The 24,094-nt window shown below is 39.3% G+C and overlaps 2 protein-coding genes across 14 annotated transcripts in view; one reads left to right on the top strand and one right to left on the bottom strand.

Annotated features, from left to right (window-relative positions):
* Nucleotides 1-24,094, bottom strand: part of LOC110119237 — a 66,489-nt gene that overhangs the window by 30,819 nt on the left and 11,576 nt on the right. For 2 of the 7 annotated variants that reach the window (XR_007223877.1, XM_048405320.1), the window contains exons 1-3: nt 8,342-9,287; nt 8,202-8,269; nt 7,669-7,758 (exon numbers count right to left, since the gene is read on the bottom strand). Coding sequence is in view for 3 of the 7 variants with exons in the window: in XM_048405320.1 (XP_048261277.1) it covers nt 7,669-7,758; nt 8,202-8,269; nt 8,342-8,429 (246 nt within the window). In the remaining 4 variants the exon portion in view is untranslated. The other 5 variants (XM_048405321.1, XM_048405322.1, XR_007223878.1 and 2 more) reach the window with 5 other exon arrangements.
* LOC100648430 (GTPase-activating Rap/Ran-GAP domain-like protein 3) overlaps nt 1,638-24,094 on the top strand; it is a 28,835-nt gene continuing 6,378 nt past the window's right edge. The window contains exons 1-12 of one of the 7 annotated variants that reach the window (XM_020862837.2): nt 14,243-14,702; nt 16,875-17,350; nt 18,507-18,573; nt 19,029-19,112; nt 20,036-20,117; nt 20,297-20,415; nt 21,185-21,249; nt 21,323-21,389; nt 21,552-21,654; nt 21,933-22,031; nt 22,250-22,462; nt 23,094-23,365. In XM_020862837.2, the coding sequence (XP_020718496.2) occupies nt 17,013-17,350; nt 18,507-18,573; nt 19,029-19,112; nt 20,036-20,117; nt 20,297-20,415; nt 21,185-21,249; nt 21,323-21,389; nt 21,552-21,654; nt 21,933-22,031; nt 22,250-22,462; nt 23,094-23,365 (1,509 nt within the window). In that variant the 5' untranslated portion in view covers nt 14,243-14,702; nt 16,875-17,012. Of the gene's footprint in view, nt 3,970-14,242; nt 15,687-16,572; nt 17,351-18,506; nt 18,574-19,028; nt 19,113-20,035; nt 20,118-20,296; nt 20,416-21,184; nt 21,250-21,322; nt 21,390-21,551; nt 21,655-21,932; nt 22,032-22,249; nt 22,463-23,093; nt 23,366-24,094 lie in introns of those variants that run through there. The other 6 variants (XM_048405298.1, XM_003394760.4, XM_020862839.2 and 3 more) reach the window with 6 other exon arrangements.

Below are 24,094 nucleotides of genomic sequence, written 5' to 3'. Positions count from 1 at the left end.
CTTTATACTTTATACCGTTTTTACAAGCATATTAAAGGAAAAAAATTGTTTGATCATTGAAATAATCATGGAAAATCGAAAAAATCAGGCACGGAGCTCGATGCGTGCTAAAGATATACGTTGGCCGAATGCAACGATGCGACATTGGCAGCAAAACGGTTACACAAAGATCGATTCTTTTTCAATGTCCTTTTTGTTAATTAATTGCTTCTTTCAAATTGCATCATCGCGAACGATATATAAAGATCGCTATCTTGTGTATCTTAGGCTGCAAATGGCCGGGAAATTGTGCGTCGCGAAATTATCAGACAATTGCAAGAGTCTGTGTATACGTGTATTTCTAATTAATTAATTTTTTGACCAATGTCCTATGTTTGGAAGCCGGTAAAAGCAACAGAATCTTTTATGCAAATTATCGACTAACGCTTATCGAGTATCAAGAAATTATACTTTTGTCCTACAATCGCGAGAAGGTCGTACATAATAGAGAGAAAGAAAAAAAAAGAAGACGACGAAGAAAAATGTTAAGAATGTCACAAACAACGATATAATATATTGGCCGGCTTATTATACGGCTAATGAATTTGCATACTATGAAGAGTAAGGTAAAATGTTATTCTAAAGAAATGAACCAACGGAAATATAGATTTAAACCGATATTGGATTAAAATCAGCGAAGAAGAATTTAAGAATTGTGAAAAATCAAAGAAGATACAAACGATACTGCGGAACATATTGCCCGATATAGATGTTAAGTTAAATGAAACGTGATATATGGAAAAGAAAAGCAACAGCTATCCGACGCTGCATACGACGATATACATACGAAGAAAATGTAACGTCAACGAATATCCCCAACCGACTCAGGAAACCCGAACCGCCTTGCACACGACACCAACTCCCAAAACAAAGGAATATGAATTCGGCGCGTAGGCATAAGATAAACGAACATCTAGAAGGGCTGGGTCTTGATCGAGGCTTCGGTCTTTCGGTAACGGTCTAATCGCACACTTGTAATCTTATCATTATAGAATAAAGGTATCTCGAACCCAACATTTTTTTATTATTATTTTCCTGTCATTTTTACGTGACAAAAATATCACATCATCCAACGTCCACCAAAGCAAACCTAATTGTACTTGTACACGCTTGAGATCCGATCTTCTCCATCCCCCATCCCCCATCCCCCATATCCATAGCCATAGCCATAGCCATGGCCATAGTCATATGCATTGCTCGATATACTACCATACACGCGTGTGTCCTCCTCCGTCGATGTAGCAACAAGTCCTCTCCAAGTTTTTGGATTTGAGCAACGCAAGAATGCAGGCTAGTGCGTTTAATCGTGCGAAACAAGGATACGCAACACGAAATACTCTGTGATATTTTCTATGGATACACGGCTGTTTCATCGGGAATACAGCGTAGCATGGAAGCGTTGAGATCGGATGGTGGATCGATCCCGAATCAGTGAAGCGCGTAAGTAGTTGAAAAGAGGGTATCGGCCGGGGGAAAACGTCCGATGATCGGATGATCGGATGATCGTACAAGAGAAGCAAGACGAGAGAGTGGGGCTGTGTTATAGCGGCGAACCACGCTGCATAGAGTGGGGTTGAAAGGTGGCGCAGTCATTTATGATGGCCGGTTCATCCGACGCGACGGATCAGTTGCTCGTCCGACCAACAACGACAGAAACCTCGGGCCGAACCGAACGTACGATGAGCTGCTGTCGGCTTTGATTCCACATTGTCAGGCTGTGCACCGCGAGATGGACCGAGAACGTTCGTGAAATTCTTCGTTCGAGGAGCAGCGATTAATCGTTGCAGGATCGATAGTTGATCCGATAGTTGTTCTACAAACGATTTTGAAAAGTAAAGAAACTCGAGCAGGAAAATGTTTGGTAGACGACGTTCGATTTTATAGAGAGGAAAAGAAAATTCGATATCGAATCCAAGATTTCGCAAGATCGAGGATTCGCTTTTGCAATGAAGGGAAGGATTGTTTTTCGAGAAAGATATTCCAAGAAGAGAGGATTTATTCCAAGATATTGGACTTGAAAGCGGAAATAAATCGTAAATCGTAAAATACAAATTTTACGAAATTCGATACTGAATCGAGGATTTTGACAAATCACCGGAGACTTGGTGCTGTCGCAAAGTTGTTAAAGATATTTCTAGAAAGTTCTTGAGCAAAGAAGATTGGAGAAACCAAGATATTAAATAATATTTATCAAAGTTGAGTATTGAATTACAGATCGACAGAAAGTTATCTTCTAATCAAGATCGACTCTCACTTCTGCAAAGAGAAAATATACGCAAAGATATTACATTATTATTATTACTAACATTGGTTCGTGAAAAATCGCTTCGGAAGTACGAATGTACCAAATCGAAGATGAAATTCGAACCCGAGATTCGATGATGTTTCTACGAAGGATAAAGATATTCCGTGGTCATAGATTCGTTTTTACAAATTGATAATTGATCGTTTGAAATAACAAACCTCAAGAGGCAGAAGAGTGTATGTGTTTATTTACACTGGAATAAGTGAATCGAATACGAACGATCGATGAATCACTGGAGACGCGATAGTGATCAGCAAGTAGGTCTATTTTGTAAAAAATTCAAGAAAGAAGAAACGTTTGATGAGTTTGAGAACGCAGAGCGATTTCGATGTAAAATTTCGAGGGAAAGTAAATTAACGATATAGAAGAAACGTTGGTTTCTTATCGATACGTACCTCAATAGTACCTTAATGGTACTATATAAATGAGAAAAAAATCTACAAGATGCTCTGAATACGCGAAACGCGAACAACACTTGGTTTCACCGTAAGAATAATCATGAGAATAGTTCTTTGATGATCATCGTCTATAAATTGCAGTGCAAGGAACTGTACTCGAAGCAAGTTGTACGTTCAAGTAAAAGACCGATGGAAACGAATCTTTGGAAAGTAGGAAGACACGTTAAAAGATCGTCTTTGAATGGCAGGCAATTGAACGTAAAATTTCAAGAGGAATTCGACAGTTAACCAGCGATGGAAGCTTCTTTTGCCGATACTTTGCGAATGGGCCGTTAAAGAATTTCCAGAAATACCTTTGAAGCTACTTCTCCCTGTGTCGGGAGACACAGCTCAGCTGCTTTTCGACTTCCCCATTAATCGTATTATTTAAAATTCACTGTAAACCCGTCTTCAAAACCGTTTATTCGAAAATCAAAGTACATGGATGAACAATTGGTGAAACGGTTTTAAAAATGTCTATCTGTTTTCTGGAATAAACCGGTTGAACGTGTAATTTAAAGAAACGGACATTTCTATAAGATTTCTTATCGTATCGTATCGTATCGATCGGTGAAACAATTTTTAAGTGGACGAAAAAACATTAGTTGGTTGCTTTACTTTGAGAAAAGCCGGGCCGACGATCGAGACGTGTGTGAAAATTATATAAAATTCCAAGCGCAAGAGCGATGATGCTGGAACGATATAAAACAATTACGTCGTCCATGTTATTTTTTTGAAACAAACGATAATAAAGAAAACTTCTCTCCGAGGAATTATCTCTGAAGGAATTGAAATCGTTGATAATCGCCGGATAAATAATATTCAGCCGATACATCTGTGTACATATGTACGTTGTTAGATAGAGACGAACATCGAAATTTCTTTGATCGATGCTTTTTACGAAAAAGTCGCCGAGAGATTGAATACTCGAAAGAATGCGAGAGAGTTGCTGGTCAAGAAGGAAATCTTGGTATTAGCGATGAGTTCTTTAAAGAGATCGACAAACCAATCGACGAGGGAGGGTGCAACAGGCAGGAGACACGCGCTCACCGGAGGTAGCTCCAAGAGTATGAGAAACGTTCTCCACGCGACCACCGCCGCGCCTGGTTCACCGCTTCGACACAGATCCAAATACGAATTGAGGAGCATCAGTTTGGAGGGCACCAAGGTTTTACCATGGACTGCACGGTGAGTGGAAATGTTATATTTTTTGTTCGTTTGTTCGTTTAAGTCGACGCCAGTTAAGTGAAACTCTCTTGGGCAAGAATTTAACGATATTATCAAATCCTAGCTTATAGATTCGCCTGTTACAATTTGTCTATAGTTCGACCGTTTCACAGACAAGCTTGTATCGCATTGTAAAATAGGAATTTTATTTCGAAGAATTCCCTCTTTACGTCTAATCCGCGTCTTCGAGTCGATCCACTTTCTCCGTAACCTTCCTGTTCCGCCGCGCAACACATCTGCACTCAATCCCGCGCGGCTTGACAGCCAACGGTCTACGTGTCGTCCTTCGAACCTTCCATAGGCCCGAGGACCCACCATAAAGTCGAAATCCTAACTGCATTGTTCGCGCATATGGTTTGAGTCAATCTGTTTGCCAGAAAAGACTTTCTAATTCTAGAAGTGTATTCAGCTGGTTTTTTAGAAGGGTCCTTGGGTTTATTACGCGCTCTTAAGAATTACGGAGAAAGCGGGTAGTGGCCTAACGAAAAAAGCGGAGATCTACCTAACGGAAAATCCGAGTTTCCCCATAAACAATGTCGCCTAGGAACCAAGTTGGTAGGAGGCTTCTTCCTCCTCTCTTCCCTCCTAACATTGGTCATAACCAATCGGCATCGCGGATCATTGCCCTCTCTTTCCTAACTAAAAATGTAAGCAACGAATCCGCGTTCTTCGTTCAAAGGGCACACCCATACCGAGCTTTCCTCCGTACTCACGTTAGAATAAACTTTAGAATTCCTACGTCTCTCACGGTGACTAGAGTTCCTACAGTCCCTATAGCTCTCACCGCTCCTATATCTCTCAGAGTTTTCCTACAACTCTCAAGGTGCCTACAAGGCCTAGAGTCTCCTATGGCTTTCACAGCATCCAGAAGTCCGACAGCTCCTACAGCTCTCACGGGCCTAAAGCTCCTATAGCTTTCACTCTCTCATCTAAGAATAATCCTTCTCTTCGTTATCTGTATCTTAAGCAACGGCGTTACTATTTTGTGTGGTTGTATAAAGTGTTGGAAATATATCTTTTTATAACTCTGTGACTCCCAGTGTTATACCACAACAACTACCCCTATTATCCTAACCGAAATAAGGGGATCGAACTATTCGTGGCGTCGATTATTATAATCGTAACGGGAATTTACGACTCCCGTTGACGCGTATTCTAACGACCGCGTCTCCCCGCGATAGCTCGAAAATACACTTCCTCCTTCCCCTGGCATCTCCTTTGCACTTTCCAGCCAACCTTTTCCCTCCTCGTCGTCCCTCTTACGCTCACTCGGCCCTTTCGAATCAACTTTGAAACAAAAAAATCCACTCTTCTTATTCGTATCGCGTGTCCTATCAAGTGGACGATATATCGCAGCACGATATTACCACATTCTTCAACCGTTGACATACGTGTCTCTGTGTGCAGCAAAACAGAGTAACGTCATCGCAATCCTCCATCGATACAACGTCCCCTCGATCACGATAAAAACATGCTCTCGCCGTTACCGCGTACACGATATCGACTAGGGTTGAATCGAATCCTAAAACCGCCAATCCCAAATAAAAGCCAGCTTTATTCTTTTTTTATTTCAACATGAAATCGAGTGTTTCTGCTGACCTATCTACCGTCTATATGTATATCGATCTCTTAGTGGTCCGATAAACCGGGTGTCGTTCAGTTTGCGATCGAACGAGCGTGCACTAACAATAAGGCTTCGTTGGTCGTCGCCGTTAGCCACCGCGATGACGACGTATCGGATTTTGTCGCTCGCCTCTTTATAATTAACTCTTTTGCTATCGGGCCGACCGAGGTGTCCCGACCGGCACGGCGCTACTCTTTTATACCGCGTAGATCAATTTCGATCACGCTCGACCAAGTGGAAGTCGACCGCATCGACCGCGCGCGAGAGCGAGGCAGGGAGGGATGGAGAGAAAGAGAGAGAGAGAGAGAGAGAGAGAGAGAGAGAGGGGGGCTGACAAGGGTGAGAAAGAAGAAGGGGGATATTAAAGTTGTTAAAGCGGTTGTTAAAAGAGACAGGGAGACAAGAAGAGAACGACAATGCGCATTGATAGATACCTGTGTGTGTATCGAGAAAAGCCCAAGCTCGAAGATACGTACATCCACGTTGAAAAGAAACGAAGCTTATCACAAGAAAATTACAGCACCGTTCTATATTAACTTTGAATTTGGAAATTTAAATATTTATTTGGTGTTTGCAACACCTAAAAAATTACAGTAAATTACAGTAAATTATTCGAAAAGCAAGTTCTTCTTTTAACTAACTTTTCTACTTCTATTAGTTTCTATACTCTACCCTATACTGTGTACGCGTGACTGATATGGATAGATATATATACTACCAAGTACCAAAATTACTTGTTATTAGTTATACATTTAAATTATGGCTGAATCATTGACGTAACTATTAACGTAATATACCATAGATGCATCGATCGGAACCTATTCAGTTGCCTAACATAGTCAGAGTCGCAGCCAATTACCTCATATTACTTGCCATATAATTAATAATTATACCAATTATACAGTTCGTTGCTTTGTCGTATAGCGATACAATTAGTAATTATATATCAAATAATACTGATTGTCCACCTTACTTTCACGCAAAAAATCTAAAATTTATTCACCTTCAAGTAAGCATTACATTTGTCTTTCTCCGGTTCAAGTAGCACCTGGACACGTAAATGAGGCCCTGACAATGGACACGGAAAGGGTTAAATCTGAAAATCCTGATCTAAAAACATGATTAGTTTGTCCAATTTTTACTTAACGGACTGACTTTCTTTGATTTCTTTGTTTTATTATTTCGTTTCATATTGTAATAACTTTACTTTATTAATTTCATAAATCGCAACAAAATTTTAACATTGCAAAAGACGTAGCATTAATTGAAAAAAGACTAAGACTCGATGAAACGGAATAGTCGACTCTAAACGTATTACCAAGATAGAAATAATCTCAGGCGATCTCTTCGTCAAAGCAGCAACGTTCAAAATGGTCGCTTTGATTAAAAGTTTAAGAAGATTTAAGAAAAGATTAAAAAGTTTTTTCTTGCGCGTAAAACTTCACACATTCTTGTACGAAAAAAAAATGAATTTTAATTCATATTTTGAACTCTATCTGAAATCAAATAAACGAACGTAACTTGATATTGTCGCGAAAAGAGAAAATTAAACTGTATCGTCAACATCATTCAGCTACAATTGCATCTTTCGAAACAACGAAATCGGAGGGTATCCGATTTCTCCTCTACAAGATGCCCAAACGAAATCGCTACGATATCTCTTATTTATACCGAAATTCGTTGCTTGACATCAAATATATTTATGTGACACGGGTATATTCGTGTGGATATTTGCCTATTTATACCGAATATTAATATACATATTTATAAGTACCACGAGTATATTCTTAAAGGTACATGTTTCAACTAACTATTAAAAAACTAATTATTATAATCGCGATGTGCAAAAAGACCTATCCTAAACTAATAAATTTGAAAAAAGGAGTGTTACTACTCACGGGTATAAGAAATATCCGCGCGTCACTATGCTCGCAAAAAATTCTACGTAATACAACCAGTCACCCATGCCGATTCGCATCTTTTCATCCTACGACATGATTCGGTTGACCGGAGGAACAGAAACGCATGCGACTCACCGTTAGAAGCAGAGGAACAGAAGCGTTACGCCATCGAATCGCCGCGCTATCCCAGCCAATGTTATCAGGAAGACTAACATCAGACAGGAACTGAAATGGTGAAAATCCAATGGTGGAAATAGAGGTTGTAAAGAATCTGTTACAGAACAAAGCACGATGAATGATTGCTGATTATTTGGAAAGCTGGAGATAATGAAAAATGCAAGTTTATTAAATTTGTAATTTTGGTAATAATAAAGATTGAAATCCTAATAAACTTTGATAAGAACAGAAACTGAAACTCTGATATGAGAGTTTAAAATCTAGAAATGAAGAATCTGATAATTTCTGAAGTATGTTAGTTATTTGTTTTACAATTCGATATTAAAACTTTAACTAACACTCTTTTTATTTTAATAGAAGAACAACCTGAGAAGATATCAAACTTTCAAATTTTTAATCAAATTGTATTCCGTAATTAATAGTGTTCAAAGCAAAATATACAAAATATACAGAATAGATATAATCGAAGTACGATATGTAAAGATACTTACGTTCTTGGCTTCTGAGCCACTGTTAGAACATTCCCAAAGAAGACGGAGAAGTTGAAGCTGTGATGTGCCTACAACAAAACATAAGATATCGTTAATATCGTTGATACATAATGTTACGTCCGGTGACTCTGTACACAAACCAGGCCGCAATCCGCTGGCAAGATGGCAGATCCTTACTGCGTATCCTCGATAGTCTTTAGGACCCACCATGAATCCTGGCATTTTCATAGTTCTTTTATTTCAAGCGTTCCTTAAATTTATTGTCTACTACGCAAAGATACGGGAATTAGATACTGGTTTTTCTCGCGTTCGGTGTCTCTCGCTAGCAACTTTTTCTCGGGGGCGGTTAGAACATTTCCTTGCCCACGAACCTTTTTCTCATCCAATCAGAAGCAATGACTATTGCCCTCACTTTCCTAGTCAAAACTGTCACCAACAAATCCGATGGTCCCGTGCGTTAGACACACCCATCGCTAGCTTTCCTCGGCCGCTAGCATCGTCACCGAACTTCGCTGATTTTCCATCTCTAGAACAGTCAACGTCTCTTGACCGGGTTTCCACCCTTAGATCACTGTCGCCTACTTAACTCGTCTATACGCATCGGCCTAACTATCTTCTCTACAAAGTTGTTGGAATAAAGTGCGAATTGTAAACCGTTATCTCGCTGTAATACTTTATTTAATCACATCTATTATCCTAACCGAAATAGGATTGTCTAATCGTAACGGGAATTTACGACTCCCGTTGACTCTAGTTTCCTCGCGATCGCGTCTCTCCGCGAGTGATCGAAACACACAATAACAAACTTTGAACTTTAGCAATAATAAGGACTGAAGTTCTAATAAACTCTGATAAGTAGTGTAAACCGAAACTCTAATATAAAAGTTTGAAATCAAAAAATTGAGAATTCAGTGATTTTTCATGCCTATCAGACAGTTTTATCGTAATTGAATGTTAAAACCTTAACGCTTAATTTCAATTTAAAAAAAATATATATAACTTTTCAAATTATCCATCATTTTTATTTCGTAACTAACAATAATTCCAACAAAATACAAAAAGGTGAACAAATTGAAATACGATGTATTAAACTACTTACATTCTTCAGCTCCTACAGAGGCTTTATCCTCTTGAGAGATGCACTGACTCTAATACTGAAAATGAATGTAAAAAAAAAAAAAAAAAAAAAAAAAAAGGAGTGTTTGTATAAAAAGAAAAATAAAAGACTAGGTTAAGACCAGGTCGCTTAAATTATAATCGACGAACAAGAACTCTAATATCGCGTACAAATTTGTTTGATAAAATTTTATTACCTTCGCTTGTGATTATTCGATTGAATTTAATGAAAAGTATCGTGATTTGAAAATATCGTAAAATACTGTAGCAAACGCTTACTCTACGAACCGCATTATATTTATAAAACTGTTTAAGGACGGGGAGAGGTTAGAAAAGTAGCGAAATATCGTTTCGATAATTTCCTTTTTTCCCCTATCGAACGTTTATTTAGAAGATACTGCTATTCTTTTCACATTTAAAAGATTATAGGAAATTTCTCGATATCAAACAAATGCTTACGAATACGGTGAATGCAATGCAATCATTTGCAAGAATCATACCATGAATGTTCGTTATTAGAACACGAAACATACACTCCATTAACACACAACAGTCGTGTGTTATAAATATTCGAAAATATTTGCAAGAATTCAAAAATTCACAATTAAAAGAACGCTAAAAGAATGCTTGAAGAATGCTAGAAAAACGCGCGCGATGCCTTGCTTTGAAGTATTTGAGTCTATTTGCGCGCCACCTCTATGAATTCACGTAATATAGAGAAATAATTTGAATTCGATATACCAATACCTAGTATTTTACAATACCTATAGAGATAGTTAAAGCTATTATTCTTAGGATTTCTATGTTTTAAACTGTCTACGCGAAGCTATCGTTAAATTATCAATAATTCTACATTACGAATTGCATTGAAATAAAAAAAATAATTTGTTACAAGTTTGCTTGAAATAAGAGAATGATTTCATATATTTGAATGAAAAGAAGTGATTTGTTTAATCGTATTTACTTTCATCCTAGCATCCCAAATAATTACAAAGTGATCTATTATGAAATATGTGTCAAGTATATTTTAAAGTAAACATGAATCGTATATCAAACGTTACCCATGCTCGTGTTCGTACACAGCTGTCTTAGTTAAAATAAATTAAACGTTATCAGATTTCCATGAACATTCATCAGACTGATCGTTGATCGTCGTTGCGTCCATATATTAATATTCCCGTTACTTTTATATTATCTCTGGCATCGATCAATAACTTGCACAAAAACTAACTAGAAATGTATAAAATAATTACATGAAAACACGATCAAACTCAAATTTTATTACGAAAGCTTACGATAGAAGCTACCGGTAACAGTATCATTTTGTAAATAGACGATTAAAGAAAGATTCAAACAAAAAATTTCAGAAAACCACGCAATTTCATTATTTTAATGTTCGATAAATCGTTAAATAAATGTGGATTAATTAAACGATATTAATAACGAGATATAAATGATGGTAAAAAGTATAGTAACGACAGTAACGAAGAAGTGATGCCACTAATAGGTTAGAATAGGTTACAAACCTGACGCAACGTGATCCATAGTATCGATAGAAAACAAGACGACTGAATGGACTGCTCGTACCTTAGTTTCGCTGAGCAGCTTCCAAAGTGGGGCGTGGTGGGGGGAGGGGCGACTGTGATACAGACAGATACGGGAAGTCAAACGATCTACACAAAAGAAGAAAAGGACGTATACATCTTACATTATAAACGTTCATCTTCCACGCTTCCGCGCATCTTCGTCTTACACGAATCTTTCCAAATTTCAAACAAAGGATATATCGCGCAATATCTATATCTCACGCAACGATTACATCGATCTTTATAAACATCGTACGATAATTCGTAGCCCCACTGGTTTGCATTCGGCATCAAAGACACATTTGTCTAACTTGGAACGAGAGAAAGAAAATGAAGCTACCGACACTGTATATGGAATTTCGTGTGTTGCGGTAACGAACATACGAGTCGTTGTATTAAATTATTCTTAACATTCTATTTTCGCCACGCTAAACTTTTGAAAATAACGAAAAATTATAAAATCCGAGATGGCTGCACTAAATTTCTCCCTAAAAGTAGGGACAAGCCAAAGAGAAACTGCAATCAATCGGAAAATCAAGTAAAAATAACGGCACGAACGAACGAACGAGTTCGCGATCTTTCGAAAGAATCAATGGACCCATGCGATCGATGGTTTCGGCAGAAAAAGAGAATAGAATTTTAATTTTCCTTGCAAGATGGACAAGTATCGTTGTACGGAATGGGCTCACAATGCACATAACGTAGGTATCTATCTTACGAATAATTAAGGCTAAAGCGCACGCATTCTACGGCGTCCCACGGCGTATGTATTGAAATTTATCAATTAGAATAGGTACAGTATGTGGTTTCACATAATTATACATGAACATCGAACTTATCATCGAAGAAGCGAAACCACGCGACTTACCAATCGTAGCACGCATGTCTTTGATCTAAATTGCACTTGCTCCCTTGATTCCATGAATACATTCCATGAATAAATTGTTATAAACGAATATAGTAATTATTATAAATTATTAGTTTAACCGTAGGTAAAGAATTAATTAGGAGAAATAAATGATTTTCGATGAATGTTAAGAGTTGTACGTACCTCTATCGCGGCAATTGTTTTACCAAATGGCCGTCATTGAACGCTTGGATCGATCGATTAGGACGGAGTATTTAACGCCACCCTTCGGTGCAAACAATAACTGTGTACGCCGAAGGTAAAGAATATGAACTAAACCACCGAGCTTACTCAATGAATAAACTAAACTATTGTTAATAATTTTTTTTGGTACTTTTTCATCATTTATCTAAAGTAGCAGGTAATAATAATATACATAGTATCTGATTAGTAATATATACGTATTGTTATTGGTAACGAAAATGTTTAACAAGATAGCAACTTGCAAATCAAATATGTAAATACGTATATCTAATACCTTTGTATTCCAGATTAAACAAATTATACCGTGAAGCGCAATCTTGTTTCGATCTCATCTCCAACTATTCTCCGATAGTAATTGGTTAATTAATACATAGAACTATGTTCGCAAAAACGACACCACAATACCTGCTACAGTACCAATTAACTAGAGTAAGGAAAAAAAATGAAAAAAATGAAAAAAAAAAAAAGAAAAAATAGCCAGAAGAAAATATAAACTGCGATATACTCTTAATAAAAACGATTCAGCTGTATATCGTTTCTAAAAACTAAACTAAAAGGTACGTAAAATATTTAAAATTCAAATTAATATTAAAATCCGTATTATTCGTTGTTATAATTCGTTTGAAGCAGACGACTAAAGTGGAAAATTGTTCGAAAATAATTTATTTGATCTTATAACTTAAAGTTGGTTTGTTTCTATGTTATTTTTAAAATAAACATAATAAAACAGTTAAAATGTTGGTTTTAAGCTCGTTCGGCTTATTGGGCTTATTAATAATGTAGTATCGGAAAGGATAGGATTAGGATAATTTAGATTTGTAAAATTCTCCTAATACTATTTATTTAAGATAAATAAAAATAAGAGATATTAATTGGACAGAGAACGATAAATGTTCAACTTGAACCAAACGCAAAAATCTTATTCTACTCAAATCACTCTCGCAACTCTATAAAAACTCTAACAACTCGATCTCTCAACAACGCTAGCAACTCGGGCAACTCCGCTGACTCTCTCAACTCTCAACTCTACTCTTCGGCTTCTCGACTAACTCTGACCTCTCGACTCACTCTCACTTCTCGATTTTCGTGCCGCAAGGACTAGGTGACTTTAGTCAATAGGTTTTTCTCTTATGTAAAATAATAGCCGAAGGACAGACGACAGACATTGTTTTGGTTTGTTTCTAACCAGGTTTGTTCCTCACGATACTACAATAATAAAATAAGCAATGTCGAATATTTACATTGTATATTTTGCCGAATATAATTAAAATGATGGAATCTAGATAGAAAATTATTTCATCTAATAATTTCGATATTTTTGCATATTATATACGTTCTATGTATCGCTTCACTTTTAAATCTGTCGTAAATACAGAAGAATCTCGCGAATCTAAAATACCTTCAGATATAATTCTTATACCATGTAATTGGCAAAGTAAATAGATGTTTTTAAAAATGTTGTTTCCACGGTAATCGCGATTGGCGATTCATTAATCTATGTATTTCAGTGATTTGGCAGAAATTTTTTCTCCAACTAAACATACAAAATAACAGATTTCACGTTTAAAATGACTTTTCCGTAAATGACTGTATCGTACTGGATTCTATAACGGATCCAATTCGAACACAATTCGACGCTTGCACGATCGAAATCTTTAAAATGGAAAATCCGTAAAGAACGTACTGCGGTATTTCTGCATATTTTTATATAACATAAGGCATCTACTAATCGCAAGGTATTCCGCTCGGAAAAATACAATATAACTATATAATACAATTTTACAGCACATAGTACGATATACGGAATATACTTGTCGTATAATACCTATAGTATACTTGCAGTATAGTATAGTAAAGTAGTAGCGGTATAATTTTTACGCAACTTTTTTTATCCAATCTACGCGTAACGCTGGAAAAATGGCCAAAGCGCAGAATTCGAGGAGGATAAAAAGTTTGGCCGATATAAAGCGCGAGGGAGAGAGCGCGTTGCGGTGCGGCGTCGCCGCGTCGCCGCGTCGCCGCGCCGTCACGTAGGTCGGTTGGTAAGGTGAAAAGAGGACAGGCGTATGCATTGAGAGAGCACGCAGATACAGGTCGCGAACAGGAAAGGAACGAAGCCACCGCGGTAAGACAGAAAGCGTACGAGATAGATCTCGGTAGAGAGGGACGGAGGGCGTCAGAGGAGGGTCGCAAAACAGAGAGCCAATGAGCTCGACGACGCGGCGCCAGTCGTCGAGTCGCCGTGTTAGTAAGAGTACTTGCTCTCTGATCGTGACTCGCTGCGTCCTCGTTCGGAAAGGGTCGTGTCCTGCCTCTGTCAGTAGGGGTTGGAGACCCGTGGCAAATTCTTCAATTTTTCATCCATCCGATACCCGATCGATTGGTCGCAATTTATCGATATCGTGCTTACCGACGTTGTAACCTCACTGCTACCGTGTGTTGTCGTTTCACTCGCGTTTTCTATCACGTCTTTTCGTTTTTCTTTTTCCCATCGATACGATACGTAGGCTGAATCGACGGCGTGCGAGATCCAGGTCGTCCGGACACGAACTCGACGACAGTGGCTATGTGCAGCTATTACGCTCGAACGAATCGTTGATCGTCTGTGAGAATCATCGATAATGAAACTGTTTGGTGGCTATGTGACGGGTATGAGGCTGTAAGAAAGGGCAACGGTTATGAGAATCGGTAGGCACGCGTCTCGCTTTTCTATTGGAAGATCTCTGAGATCTAATCTGAGATCGATTCGTTTTAGAGTCGTTCGACGATCAAATAATGGTGACGGTGATCGTAATGGGCATCGTAAAATAGATAATGAAAACGATTGGCCCAAGATCTTGGCACTTTTCGGACTGTGAACGAAACTACGTGGAACGTTAGGAATTTCGTAAATGAAAGATTTCAATTTTTGTGTATTTAACCAACGATGCCATTATATGCCCGTTTGATACTTTGAAGTTTTCTTTACGAGAAAGGAGAGAAAAAAAAAACGGAGGGATCGACGCTTTAAATAGGATTTGTTGTTTGAATAAAATTAATTAATTGAATAAAAAATGAAATTTTTTACAGTCAAGCGAACGCTCGATCCTGTGTCGAGAGAAATCGAAGGGCTAAGGAAGTCGAAAGGAGATCGCATAAACGCCTATAACAGTGTAATAATATTTCTAGCAGAAATTATATTAACCGATTCGGCATCAAATATCTTTTAGACTGCGAGGAAAAGATCTTTCTTGTCAATTATCGATAATAGAAGTAGATTTTTTTCTATCTCTCTTACTTTCTTATATCGCTTATAATCCAGGCGCGATAACCGAGCTTCGACGTGCCAAAGCTGTGTGAGAGGAAGTGAAATCTGGTTATTAAAACGAACGATTATCAACTGCCGCTTCGTTCAACGTCAAAGATCTGGTCAAGCGAAAAGAGAGAGGAAAGCAAAGGCAAAGGGACTCGGTCAGTGTCGTCGGTACTGTTTTCCATTATCAGAATATCGTGGCCAGGATCTTCGAAAGGGTTAGAGACCCGCGGAACAGGGAAACTCGGTCAATGATATCGATGTCCGCGCGCGTCCGACAGCCGGCATTTTTAAAAAAGGTGGTTTATCGATGGTAATAAATGAAGCAACTTGGCACCAATGCTATCAACCCCGAAGCTTTCAACGGATAACTAGCGATGGTATCAAGTTCGTTATATACTTAGAGATCTCTCTTTAAGCTACTTTTCTTTGGAATTGTCGCATCTTTCACCCTCGAATGATTTTCGAGCTACGTATAAATCGTATAAATTGGAATGTAAAACGCGATGTTCACTTTGCAGCGTTCGAATTCCATGCATATACCTACGCTTCGTTTTTGGAAAATAAATTTCTCGCTGTCGTATGAAAATACATAGGACTAAACGAGTAAAGATAGAAAACTTTATATATTCGAGCGTAATTAAATAATTAAATAGTAATAATAGTAAATGCTGTAATAGATAGAAGGACGTAGAGATACTTTTCGTAGCCGCTGCAACAGTTGACGGCTACAGTTACGCTGGCCAAGTATTGAAATTCGTTGTAGCTTTTAATTAATTGATTAATTAAGGATGAACCGAGAAATTATTATAATTATGCGAACGGAATATTGGCCGTGGTAAGATGTTGACAGAGTTTCAACGTTCTACGACATCGATACGAAGATAATATCTTGACTCGCTGGTCGCGTGCATTTTTCGAACGGTTTCTTATTTGAAGCTACTTATGCCTGGAAAATTTTAACGAGCAAACTTTGAACGCTTTATTTTCGGTATAAAAGTTGGGAAGAGCGGTTGATTCTGCGCGGAATGATTATAGTAAATGAGACGAAGCAAAGAACAAACTAAAATTCCACTCTGGGGCAAGTTAGAGGCGAAATTAACAAACTGTTGGAAATGTTCTTTTTCCTTTGCAAATGGAAAATCTAGGATCTTGTTTGCGTAAGTCGTTCGGCCGTCAAGTTGGCGCGTGACTGTAAGAGGAAAAGGCGGTATTGTTGGTGGTTGAACGTAGTAATCGTTTATAGCGTATCCAACACAGCGGTCGATTTGAAACAGGCAAAGAACGTAATAGAGCGAGGAAGCTACGGTATCGACGTATTATCGGAAGGTTGCAGCGTGCAAAGTTTTCGTCGACCGAACGATACTTTTTGCTCGTCGTGCTTTGCCACTCTACCACGTGCTCTCTACGATTTTCTGTCGTTGCTATGGCTTTGATAGGAAGACGACGCTGTACGCGTTAACATCTCTCGTATAATAAGACTGAAATTTTTTACCGGATCGGATTAAACGTGAAAATTTCGAGTAAAAGAAAGAAAGAAAGAAAGTCGAATCATTTTTCCATCGTAGTGGCTGTTTCGGCTGTTTCGAGCAATCACGAGATTGTCGAAACGATATTGATCCGAAGCGGAAGCTGTGCATCGGTAAAGATGGCGGGAAAACTATTTAAAGAGGGAAATTAAAGAGGAAAGAGAAGAGAGTGGAAAGATGTTGTGCTTGGACATAAAGCTGGTGTCTCGTTTGCGAGGAGTCTCGTTGACGAGTGGCTCGTCGACGAACGTGTCGGCAGTCTCGTTGTCGGTGAGCTCGACCTCATCGACGACCGTCGACATAGAGAAGAAGAATTTTTCAAGCAAACGAAACAAAGGGGGAAGGGAGAGTTGCGCTGGAAATGGGAATTCGGTGACGGAAAGCGACAGCGACGAAGAGACGTTGTTGCCTGCTTCTCGGACGATCCAGAGGAACAGGTCGAGATCGGTTTGCGTGCCTGCCTTGTCGTCTGCTGCTCGTTGCGCGCATCTTCACCGACGATCCAGCCATCATGCGTACGTTTCTTTAAACATAGTAGTCTATCATCGTTGCGTATCGGAAAACGTCTGAGCGATATGTAACTTTGCGATACGACATAGTAACGCTAGTAACCCGCGCTATTTTATATATTCGATATATTGGGTTTGCCGCTACGAAGCGTTGCCAAGTAACCGGTTCGATGAAAACACGTATCGAAAACTGTGGAATCTGTGCTGGAAGAACGCACATCGGTCGTACGCTCAATGCGGATAAATTCTCTGAGCTCGCTCTGTTAACCGTTTATCGTCGCTTACGATTCTACGCTCCGTGTGCGCATCGCTATTGCATCGAATGAGACGGCGACGCGTGGATCGCGCCATTCACTCGCTCGTATCGCTATACGAGTATAAACGTAATTCGCGCTGTATCAAAGGCCATTGCTAGAATTTAGCTATATATATATATATATATATATATATATATATATATATATACCTTATCGTACGCTATAACCTGAAACACCTAAAATATTCCGGATACTATGGTTTATCCTTTGAATTTTTCACGAACCTTGCTTTACGCGTGTACGCAAAGCTGCTAGCTGCTTGGCGTTGAGAAAACAGGATTTCTCCGAGTTAGGTGTTTCCATATTTTTAATCGTTTGCTTTTTTTTTTTTTTAGAAATACGTCAACGACGCGTATCGTATCGAAAGTCGGACACGCAAAATTCGACGGATGTATTCGATAGAGCAGTGTTTAGGGACTGGCTGTAGTTTGCTAGTGGTTCAACGACCGCCAAATCACGTTACACGGTTTGCTAATCGATGAACATTGTTATGGAAATTCACTCGCCACTTTCAATTCGACTAAAAACGAGAGAAACGAGAAACTATTATTCGATGGTTCGGATATCGTGGAAAGTTTTAACGAGCACCAGCAAATCGGTATAGCAGAGTATAGCAGAATTATTTGGACAACTCGGGTGAAAAATAATTGCGACGAATAATCGAGTGTCTGCTGTAAAGAAAGAATTTCATCGGGAAACGTGTTCGTTTCTTAGGGGTCTCGTTAACCCAGATTTTTCGCTGGGAAAGAAGCAATAAACATGGGCAGGAAGCTCGGCAAATAAAAAGAGACCGCAACCGTTTCTTCGTAGCCGCGTAGAACTTTAAACGTGTATGATATTTTCAGATGCAGCACGGATGCCATTTCGAGGCGGGGTGTCCTCTCCAGGCGATATTACGGCAGCGTGGAAATGGTGAGTTTGGAAAGCAGCGTGGTGGTTTGTTTGTATGAAAATTGATCGAACATAGATGTGCGCGCCGAGAGAAAGAAAGACCGTAGAGAGAAATAACAATCGTCTAATCTAAAATCCATAAAAATCCATAAAAATCCATAAATCCATAATTCATAATCTGATAATCGTATCCGCTACGTCTATGGATATTTGGCTTTGGGAAATTTTGCCAAAACGATCGTGCCGATAACGTCTCGTTACGTATATAACGTATAGTAGTACGCAAGACGTGGTGCGTTTTTAAAATATTTAGTTTTCCGTGCACGCGTTCCGAAAGGAAGAAAGGCGCCGGCGACGATAACGCTGGGAAAAGGGGACGGTCTATCTGTTTCTCGTCTTGTTTTCCTTTTTCCGTGCGTCGTCGGAGGAGATTCGCACGGTCGCTGACGTTAGTCTCTCGATATGGTGCGTTTCAGCTGCCACAAATGGAGCAAGACGGGTCCGACAATGGAAGAAGATTTCGAGTGGAGAACGGTGATTCCCCGGGCGAGAAAGAAGAAGTAAGAAACCAGTAATTATACGAATCTGTTGTTTGCTTTTAACTCGTTCTCTCAACTTGATAAAATTCCTTCTTCTTTGTTACGGCGGTATATTAGTTTTAACGACGTACAAAATATTTGTCAACACGCCGGAAATATTCGGAAGAACGAGCAAAGTCGTAAACCATATCCATAAATCAGATATGGCCAGGCTTGTTTAATTTTCACTTTTTATCGAGAAACGAGTACCATCCACCTACGTACCACGGACGACTGATCGTCGGCGCTGTGCTTTTCAACGAGCCATATATAAGTTATCGTTAATAAATTGAGATAAGATCGGTGGCGGTACCAGTTTCGCAGATAATTCGATAAAACGATGCTGGAATGCGTTTACTTTGGTTATTTGTCGACGATGCCCGGCAAAGGTATTCGTCGCTGTAACTGACTATGTAAAAGGACGAAAGAAATAATTCGAGTAGATGTTGTCGACTCGAAAGATGAGTGTTGCAAATTACAGAAAATTAGCAAATTAGCTCGAGAACTACGACTAGAGAATCGATGATAGTTTTTGTAAACGTACAAAAGTGTAAAGTGAAACGATGAAATTTACACTTTGATAGCTGAAATACCGCTATAAAATAAAGGGCTCGGTTATTACACAGTACCAGTTAACTGGTATGTTGTCGTAACGCGTGTATATATATATATATTCCGTTCTACCGCAATCTCTATGGTTTCTAAAAGGCAGTTACCGAAATATCGTTTTATACAGCGAGGCGGTATTTCGTTAGTTTAGTTAGATAATTAATCAGTAACGTGGAAATTAGGCATGAGATACGCGATATTCCTCGTTTCCGCTTTCCACTCGCGCCGCTTCTTTCCCTTCGTTTAACAGAAAATTTGATTACGTTCGTGGCGAAACTGATTTTGCACGTGTGCAGATGTTCGGATCACCGAGTACGCCGATACTGGAAAATCCCGAGTACCAAACGCGCTGGTACTTCAAATACTTTCTCGGAAAACGTGAGTAAAGAACATCCGTTCTCGTCCGACAGTCTTTTACGTTTATTATCGTAAAAAATTCGTTATCCGTATAATTTCCTACTTACTTACTTACTTACTTACTTACTTACTTACTTACTTACTTACTTACTTACTTACACGTATATCGAAAATGTTTGTCATTCGATGAAAAATTACAGTGCATCAAAATTACGTTGCTGCGGACCAAGAAAGAAATCCCTTGTTTCTATCGGTCGTGACGAGCGAAGTCAGCGATCAAAGCGTGCCACATTACAGAGTTATTTTGTGGAGAAAAACTGTGAGTATTCGCCTGTACCTCTATAACGCAACTATTGCAACTTGTCAGATCGTTCTATTCGAAATAGACGATGATTTCATTAATTAAAATTAATGAAAAGATAAAACGTAAACGTAGATATCGATGATAAGATGATGGAAGTAAATTATAGAAAATAAGAAATTTACCGCAGGAGCTGACGGGCGACCGTTTAAACATATTATCGCGCTTTAACGAACGATGATATGTTTTTCGTGTACCGCGTTTCGTCGTTTCAAAGATTATTCGGTAGACGACTAAATCGATGATCCTGTTGCGATATCTCGGACAGAAGAATCGAAAGTAAGAAAAAGTTTGGCGTCGGTACGCTTGCTATCGATGAATTTTGTAAAAGCAGATTTCTACGTGAAAAATGCCAACGCAATTGCACGTTATACGCACGTATAGTTATATATAGAGACAAAGTACCGGCGCATAGCCTTATCTCGCAGGATACCGAAGGATACCGTTATCTACTTATCGCGTTCTCTGCCTTTCGTTTTCATAGAACGAAACGCGCGAAAGTCTACCGCTAAATGGTAGACAATCGAATATTCTTGCAATTAGGTTTGCCGATTAATTAGTAAACGATTAAACCGTCTTATTACTAAACCGTGTCGATACTGTGACTTTTTATAGCCACTTTTTCTTCGGATGTTATCGCGTATTAAAAGACTATGTAAGAGAAAGGCGAGGCAAAAAAAAAAAAAAAGTTTACAGCGATCGATGAATGAAAGAGTAACAAATTTAGGGCGCACAGAAGATATCGCTGCCATATTCTGCGAACAAAACGATGACGATCAGGCAGATCTTGAGGTACGTACTTGTTTACTAGTTATTAATTGGTGATTTTCGAATTAATTGAAACAGCAAATTGGTTAAATTTCAGCAATTTCTTTGGTCTTGAGAAACTCGATAAGGCTCCGCGCGAGGTTTTTTCCCCCGAAATTCAAAAGGTAAGCGGCCAATCTGGCGATTAACTCGATAAGAAACAGCTTTTCTATCTTTATTTGTACAAGTGCGTCGAAAAACGGCAGAAACTGTATGAAATTGCGAGAAACGCGTAAGAAGAACACGGTGGAGTTGAAGTTTTGCAAATTTTTGCATCGCTATTGCAGGATCTGCTATTGCTGGAAGAGCAAGAAGGTTCCGTCAACTTCAAGTTCGGCGTGATATACGCGAAGAAAGGGCAAACGACCGACGACGAAATGCTATCGAACGGTAAGTTTCGATTGAAATTTAACCAAGACGAATTCGAGCAACCCCCTTGAAACTTGGACGACGGATGCGGAAGAACGGCGGTCGCTTTCGCTTAAAAATCAAACGCGTATTAACCGTTTTAACCGTTTCAACCGTTCGTTTTAAAAAGTCGTACGATAAAGTAGCTACTTTTCACCGCCTTGTATCCGTTTCATGGCGAGTTTCAAGTTTTAGAAAAATACGATTGCACGTTGATTCGTAATACGTCTGGATACGCGATCTGCTCGCTCGCTTTACAGAGAAGGGTAGTCCAGATTTTGACAAGTTCCTGGAGATTGTGGGCGAGAGGATAGAACTGAAGAATTGGGACAAGTATCGAGGTGGCTTAGACGTAAAAGGTACTAATTCTTACTTTTGTTTCTATGATTAGGTTATCGTTTGAAAATATGGTCGACGGTAAGGTAAACGCTACTAAACTTTCTCGTGTTCGTATTATCGTCGAAGAAAGGATTATCGTCGTTATTTCTTAGAGTAGAATTTCCTCCTCAAAGTGGGAACGTCTCGCGGAGGACTCGTTCTTCGTCGTATGTATGCGTTTCTGTCTGAACGTTTGCAGGCGACATGACTGGCAACGAAAGTTATTATACGGTGTACGCGGGACACGAAGTCATGTACCACGTGAGTACGATGCTTCCCTATTCGAAGGACAACCCGCAACAATTGGAGAGAAAGCGACACATCGGTAACGATATCGTTAACATCGTTTACACGGACGACTCGAACGCCATAGACACTTTCAACCCAAACTGCATCAAAAGTCAATTTACCCGTAAGTCGATACGCTATTTATCTATATTTGTTCGATCTAGGCTGCGTTTCAAACGTCATTTTTTAATCGATCGGTAAGATAAAGAGCAAAGAACAAAGTAAGATAAATATCTGTATCTCTGTAGCCAAGAGCTGCGATCTTTTCGGAAGCTGCGATATAAGCGAATCGCGCGGAAAAATATTTCGAACGAGAGAGTGGCGATGACGTTAATCGACGTAATTGTCATCTCGACGACATTCGTTTCCGTGTAAAAAGTAGCGTGCCTGGTCGCAGCTCCTAAGAATACGCGTATCGTAGTAAGAATAGGTATACGCGTTGTTGCATAACGATATACCATAGACGATAGCATTTTCACCGTAAATAACCTGACCTACCGACCGGCTGCAAAGCTGCAGACCTGTTTGTCGGTTCTGCTAGAACGGGTGATGCGCGGCACGAATTTGCAGCTGGTGGTTGACCAGTTGGTCGAACAATGTGTCGGCCCGTTCTCGCAAATACACCACTTTTGCGGAGAAAATTCTTTCTTCTAACGTGTCTTTCACCATCTTCGTATATATTTTCCAAAGGATAAGGATAAGGATAAGGATAAGATCGTTGATTCGATATTCACGCGATACATTTACAAATACAGACGTATTTGCCGTGGTATCGGCCGAAGAAAACGGTAAAGGATGGCGCGTGGCCATTTACTGCGACGAAAATGTTCCTCTGTTTGGTCCGAGCCTTCCATGCCCACCCGTGTTCGAGGACCCGTACACCCTGCGAGAATTTCTTCTCGTCAAGTTGATAAACGGCGAGAAAGCTACGTTCAACACGCCAACGTTCGCTCGAAAAAGGGAAAGGACTCTGGACGCTCTTCTCCGGGATATGTATCAAGAACACTCGCAGGAGAGCAAGAGCAACGTAAGTCTTTGAAAAACTTACTTGCGATAGTATTATCAGCACGTGTCTGTCTGTTCATTGTTATCGAGTATCGAACATGTCTGCGTTATTCGTTATTATCGATAAAATACGGTTTTGCCGTTATATGGAAGATGTACGAGTATTTGAAAAGGCTATTTCTTCGAGTAATACGTTGAAAATCGTATCCTTTTGATTCGTTCGTCAGCATCTACGATCTTTTCGTCTCTTGTCAGACGACTTGTAACTAGAAACCAGTTGACAATGCCAGTTAGAAGGCATGTAAGAAATACTAGAACACTTTCGATAAAATGCTGGAAAATTCGGTCAAGCTGCTTTTAATTGCAATCACGGCTATTTATCGCGAGTATTTATTACGAATCCGGACACGGATAATTACACGGATAAAACTACTCGAGATACAATATTTACGCAAGCTTCGACACGTTTTCTCGTACGTAGGCGTTATTCGACCAAAGCTATCGCACGATAACAAGTATGTAAAAGATGATGGAACGTGCGTTCTAGCTTCGAGCGTCTCTTTTAATAGCGCGTTGCCGTTTTTTCGTGTCGCGACGTTTCGTCGACAACGTCTCGAACAACGCGCTATCGGAGAACGCGATCGGAGCTCGGACAATCGATAAAATGATCGTGAAAACGGTAAATTCCCACTTTTCTCCGCTTTTGCACGAATTTCCGAACCGCCTGCCGAACCAAACTAGCGATCAACGA

Source organism: Bombus terrestris, chromosome 4, assembly GCF_910591885.1.
Source record: "Bombus terrestris chromosome 4, iyBomTerr1.2, whole genome shotgun sequence".
Classification (NCBI taxonomy): domain Eukaryota; kingdom Metazoa; phylum Arthropoda; class Insecta; order Hymenoptera; family Apidae; genus Bombus; species Bombus terrestris.
Note: the sequence above shows the minus strand (reverse complement) of the source record. Positions and strands in the feature narration are given on the sequence as shown.